Source organism: Bidens hawaiensis, unplaced genomic scaffold (genome assembly GCF_021521415.1).
Source record: "Bidens hawaiensis isolate Kalapana, Puna unplaced genomic scaffold, B.hawaiensis_p1.1 tig00001336_1, whole genome shotgun sequence".
NCBI lineage: Eukaryota > Viridiplantae > Streptophyta > Magnoliopsida > Asterales > Asteraceae > Bidens > Bidens hawaiensis.
The window spans coordinates 2,234,089-2,240,236 of record NW_027491075.1 but is presented as its reverse complement, the minus strand read 5'-3'; the positions used below and the strand labels follow the sequence as shown (position 1 = coordinate 2,240,236).

The window sequence follows — 6,148 nt, the reverse complement described above, 5'->3', positions numbered from 1 at the left end:
AATTAAAATTAAATTTCGTTAAAATTACAAATATTACATAATTGAAAACTGGAAAAATAATATATGACAATCAAAACCAAAAAAGTTATGACACGAACATCTAAACTAGATGATCCTTCGGCCAATTATATTTTCCGTTACCTTTTTCATGATCACGTCGAACGATTTTTTTAGAAATGTGCGATGAAGTTGTTGTGTCTTCCTCTTCGGCTTGCTCGATGAGATCTTTGAAAAAGTGTATGCTACTATTATTTGAAAAAAATATCGTTATCAGAATCGTTCGGCGGTATGTATATCCCGAGATCATCGTTTGAGAAATTAGCCGTTGGGGGTTTGAGTGAATGGAAATGGTGAAGGTTGAGTGAATAAAAATGGTGAAATGTTTATGTGAATAAAATAGTGAAGAGTTAGTGGTATTTATATGTAATAAATTGATTATTAATGGGTGTTTTTATTTCTTCAAAAATCTCCAACAATCATATAAACACACGGTAAACCTTTGCCACAAATTGTAATTTGGCAAACTACCCATACAGTTAGAGGTGGGTTTACCATATGATAAACTACGTACCCATAAACCTTACCCACACTAGTGCCCCGCCCCCTCTAAAAGTATTAATAATAACTTGTGCCCAGTTGGCCATTTCAAACAAAATTGATGCGAATGACTGTATATTTGTTGGGGATTGGCCTTTATCAAATGGGCTGAATTTGGTGAGGATTCTTCTGTGCTTTTATTAATCATCAGAACGACTAATCTAAACCTGAATTTGGCGATGATTGTATCACTATCTCGAGTTTTAACCCTATGATTAGAACGAATGGTCTAAACCTGGATTTCAGGTTTAGATTATTCGTTCTAATCATAGGGTTAAAACTCGAGATAGTGATACAACATAGCCAAATATATTTTGTAGTCAAACATGGCCAATGATCTGTGCCACTAATTTGTGTTAAAACATAGCCACTAACTTTTCAAGATATGTTTGTATTGAAAGCCTGGCGGTATCCAATCAGTATATATACAGATGAGGTGTTATATCATACTGTAAGTTGACACTTTCGGTATATAATATATAGCTACATGCATTTTATCATTGTGTATAAGCTACCAACCACCATGTTGGCACATGTACACATGGTTTATTTATATGTCTTTGCTTTAACAATAATTGTGCTTTAACTTGCTATCAATGTTTTAAATGGTAGCATGTTAATATGGTCATCCACTTGATCAGTTTGCTACCTCAAGTTTGATATGTTATGCAGTTTTGGGTTTTTTTAATGCATTCATTCTCTATGTTCAAGTTGTAGCTTATTGTTGGAAGCTAATGAAATACATAATGCATGTTGAAACTTGAAAGCAGGCAACAAAAAAGCAGCTCAATATATACATCTTTGATGGACCTACTAGTTTCTACTACGAATTATTAACTCTTTTGAGTTTGTTTTAACATCAGGCACAACTTGCAAGTGGTTTGCATCATCGTTGGAGGATACTCGTGCTTTCATGTTCATTTCGATCTAGTGTTTTATGCATTCCATTCTTGTTTGCTTACAGATTACTTACAACAAAAAGAAGGAAAATGGAATGTATATAAGGATGAGATACGAAATGTTTTTAAAAAATAAGAGATAAATTTTAGGAATGATGATTTTAAATTAAATTATATGGATGAAGATAAAAAATGATGTGAATACTCTTTTAATCTACTGTAGTTTGATAGTTTTCATATAATTTAACTATATATTAAACTTTAAAGAATCGTATGGAGACCACAAACAGATGATTCTCAGATTTTTTTCTCTAAATTATAAAGAAAATAAGAGACGGCTAAAGAACCTGCGGGGAATGCTCTACTGAGTTGTGTTCCTTGATTTGTTCTTTTTTTTTTTTAATCAAGTTGGCCTTAAAAATTCTTCTTTTGTGTTTTGTTAAACAGGCTTACCTCACACAACATCATATTCAACGCAAGTGGATTACATGCGCCAATCATATTACAAGTCTACGCTTCCAGCTTTCCACCAACCATGTAAAACTTGAGCTGCTAATTCGTCTTTAATAAGCCAATCATTCATTTAAGTTTAACTCCAATTCGCAACTAACTTAATCTATATTTTGATCGTCTTGGCTTGCCATTCTCAACTGCCTTTTAAGGTAATCCTCAATTGATTTATGCTAGCTATGGATAAATATGTAGTTTGATCTTATCATTGTGATTTGTGAATATGGTCCCAAATACCGAGAGATATATGAAAAGCAGGTTCAGTTACATCTACTCCTGATCCTAAATGGAATGTAACGATATGGAAATGGAGTTTACTTTAGTAGGGCTCCAGAGTGCTGGGAAAACATCACTTGCTAACGTTGTTACTGTAAGTATGTCACACCACTTTTTTTATTACGTATTATTAATTATATTAATCTCTTTTGGTTTGGTTGTAGACTGGTGAATATAGTGAAGATGTGATACGAACAGTGAGTTTACTCTTGTTTTAATGCCAAATTAAGTACCAATTGTGTGTCAATAGTTTAACATAAAAGTTGATTTTGATATTCATTTTCAGTACGACTTTCGTATACGCAAGGTAATGAAAGAAAATGTAATGATAACGCTATGGGATCTTGCTGGTCAACCTCGAACACGGTGGGAGCGATATTGTCGTGTGGTTTGTGGTATTGTGCAAGATCCCCTCTCATTGTGAAGGAACACGAATGGAGCATGTTTGTGTCCGTTCGTTTAACTTTAACCGAACAAACAACTTAACACAAAAAAAATGAATTGAGGTTTTCTTGTTTGTGTTCATCCGTAAAGAAAATGAGCATGTTGTGCTTGTTTATGTTCATTCATAGTATAAATGAATGATTCATGGTAAATATAAGTTCATAATGAATGAACGTAAACTAGCATAAATGAACGAACAAAACATGTGTTCAGCTTCGTATACATAATTAAATGAACAAAAAATTTTGTTCATGTTGGTTTAATTATTAAATAAACGAACCTCTCACGGGAAGGTTCATGAATGTTTCACTAAACTTTCGGTTCATATGACTAAGCATTACTATTTTTAAGTTAGAACATTTTGTTTTGGTTATGTTGATGCATAGGGTGTTAAACGGGTCGTGTTCGTAAGTTTAAGGATCAACTCTGACATGGACTGGAAAATTTTACACAAACCCACGTATTATATGGGTCAAGTTATTCTACAAAGGGTAACAAAAATGAGAAGTGTGAGAAGCTATAGATAATTGACATGTGTCAAGCGGGGACCAAAAGAAAAAGGGTATAGAGGTAATTGTACACATTTTTTCTCTCCACATGTAAGGCACATGTTAATACACACATCATTTTAGAACGTCTATAACTTTTTCGTATGATATTTTAAAAAAAAAAAATATCACCATAATAACAAGCGTTTTTTATCTTTAATATGAGTATGATTTTTGTTATACAAATTTTAAAACAAAAATTACGTCATTGTGTCTTTTCGCACACCATTGTGTCTTTTCGCACACCATTGTGTCTTTTCGCACACCATTGTGTCTTTTCGCTTATCATTGTGTATTTTTTCGTCATTGTGTCCTTTCACACACCATTGTGTCTTTTCGCTTATCATTGTGTCTTTTCGCACACCATTGTGTCTTTTCGCTTATCATTGTGCATTTTCGCTTATCATTGTGTCTTTTCGCTTATCATTGTGTCTTTTTTCGTCATTGTGTTTTTTCGCACACCATTGTGTCTTTTTTCGTCATCGTGTCTTTTCTCACACCATTGTGTCTTTTCGCTTATCATTGTGTCTTTTTTCGTTATTGTGTCTTTTCGCTTATCATTGTGTCTTTCCGCACACCATTGTGTCTTTTTGCTTATTATTGTGTCTTTTTTCGTCATTGTGTCTTTTCGCACCCCATTGTGTTTTTTTCGTCATTGTGTCTTTTCGCACACCATTCTGTCTTTTTTCGTCATTAATACATGTTACACAATAACTTGAAATGTAAAACATAATGGTAAATACGTATAAAACAATGACCTAAAACGTAAGACACAATGGCGAATACGTATAACATAAAAGCCTAAAACGTAACACACAATGGTGAATATATATAACACAATGACACAATGAATAACAAAAAAAACACAATTAAAAAACCCATTAGTTTTTTTTATTTTTATATAACAATATAATACTCATATTAAAGATAAAAAAACGCTTATTATTATGGTGAATTTATTTAAAAAAAATAATGTCATATGAAAAAGTTATGGACATTTTAAAATGATGGGGGAATTGACATGTGTCTTGCATGTGGAGAGAAAAAGTCAACAAATGTGGGTTATTACCTTAATGCCCTTTTCATCAATTTTTATTTATTAAATTAATATCAACCATTTAAATCTAAAATCAATGGACTGGATTCCTTCTCACACTTCTCATTTTTGTTGTCCTTTGTATTTTAACTTTACCCTTACGTCAGATACGTGAAATTAGACAAGCCATGAGTTTCCACGGATTAACAAAGAAGACAACTTGTTTACCCAAAATTTTATTTTATATTTGCATATTAGTAGTTTAAGTTTACTAAATTATAATAAAAATACAAACGTACATAAAACAATTTGTTTAAGACTATAAATTCTATGCTCATTCCATTTTTCCCAAATGTATAAAAATTAACTACTAGTTTACGAAAAAATCTAGGACCAAACTGCATAACCAAAAACGAACGCGAACCCAACCATCAAAACAGGGAAAAAACTGAAAGCGAACGATTTTCATAAATAAAAAACCCAAAATTTCGCTTTTTGTTTCGGCTTAAGCCCCAAACCGACCCATACACATCCCTTTACGTGAACGGACCTGAACGTGTTAATTTTGTAGTAAACTTAACCGACACCCTTACTAATGCCACTATCATTAAACGAGTAAACAAAATATAAATTGGTAAGATTGGTATTGGGTTAAAACAAGTTCGGGTTATAGAAGGTGAGTGTTTTTTTTTCTTTTTATGTATGGGTCAGTTATGTTGTTGATGTTGCGGATCAAGATAATTTGAGCACTTCAAAGAGTGAACTTCATAATCTATTAAGCAAGAAATCATTGATTGGAACACCTTTGCTTGTTTTGGGAAACAAAATTGACAAAGAGGGTGCACTTAATAAGCAAGCTTTAACTGATCAAATGCAAGTAACAACCAACATCATATATTACATGTGCATTTTAGATAAGTTATATGTTTATATTTTTAGTATTTCTATATATGTAACATTAATGCAGGGAACTGGCATCGATCACGGATAGAGAATTGTGTTGCAATATGATCTCGTGCAAGAACTCAACGAATATTGACTTGGTCATTGATTGTCTCATCAAGCATTTCAAATTTGAAAGTTGAAAAGGTTTTTGGAAATTGTTTAAATCTTGTTTATTGTTCTTGTAATTGAGTTGGAGGTTGCTAATATTATCTTAATGTGTGTTAATTGTTTTGCGAAAAAAATTCCTTGTATATCTTTATGAATCATTGAGTTGTTGGGATTCAAAAAGATTTGTTTTATTTTTTCTACTTTTGAGTTTAGGTTTTGGTGCTTAATTTCATTCACTTAATTGTTTTGATACTTTAGTTGGAGTATCGGGACACTTGATATTGGTCTTACTTTCACATAAGCAAGCTTTGATGTAGAGTTTTGAAACGGTTAAAAATGTTCAATATGCTTTATGTAACTAAGGAACTAAGAAGTGTTGTCTTTGGTAAGACCAGGGCGTAGTTATAATTCGTAAACACAACTTACATATCACCCCTTACATGAGAGGAGTATTTGAATACTTCTTGACAACATTAAACGCCTAGAATTTTTATATAGTTCTTTTGAATTTTGATGATGAGTTAATCACATTCTAACCTCGCAATCACATTGATTCCTTATACCGATCACAACCTGTATTTGTATTCGTATAAAATGCATCAACCATAACCTACAGACGCTTGAAACGTGTAAGAAAAAACAACATCCCATTTGTTTAAATGTTTCAAATTGGTTGCGGATCCCATATCCTATCTTTATCTTTATTGATCCTCACATCAAGCACTAGGAGTCTAAGAGCATTCCCAATTGGTTCTCCACACATATCTTCATTACTAAAATTTAGA

The 6,148-nt window shown here is 32.3% G+C and overlaps 1 protein-coding gene across 1 annotated transcript; it reads left to right on the top strand.

Moving 5' to 3' along the window:
- The first annotated feature begins 2,313 nt into the window (after window positions 1–2,313).
- Window positions 2,314–5,395, top strand: LOC143571486 (ADP-ribosylation factor-like protein 8a). Its single transcript, XM_077056899.1, has 5 exons — window positions 2,314–2,376; window positions 2,447–2,479; window positions 2,569–2,684; window positions 5,022–5,183; window positions 5,278–5,395. Exons 1-5 carry the CDS (start codon window positions 2,314–2,316, stop codon window positions 5,393–5,395), a joined length of 492 nt encoding a protein of 163 aa, XP_076913014.1.
- Window positions 5,396–6,148: the final 753 nt, after the last annotated feature.

Excerpts from the sequence above, each read along its gene's own strand:
- LOC143571486 (XM_077056899.1), top strand. The coding sequence starts at position 2,314 with ATGGAGTTTACTTTAGTAGGGCTCCAGAGTGCTGGGAAAACATCACTT. Across the intron at positions 2,480-2,568 it reads GTGAAGATGTGATACGAACA|TACGACTTTCGTATACGCAA; the intron begins GTGAGTTTACTC and ends ATTCATTTTCAG. Across the intron at positions 5,184-5,277 it reads CAAGCTTTAACTGATCAAAT|GGAACTGGCATCGATCACGG; the intron begins GCAAGTAACAAC and ends ACATTAATGCAG.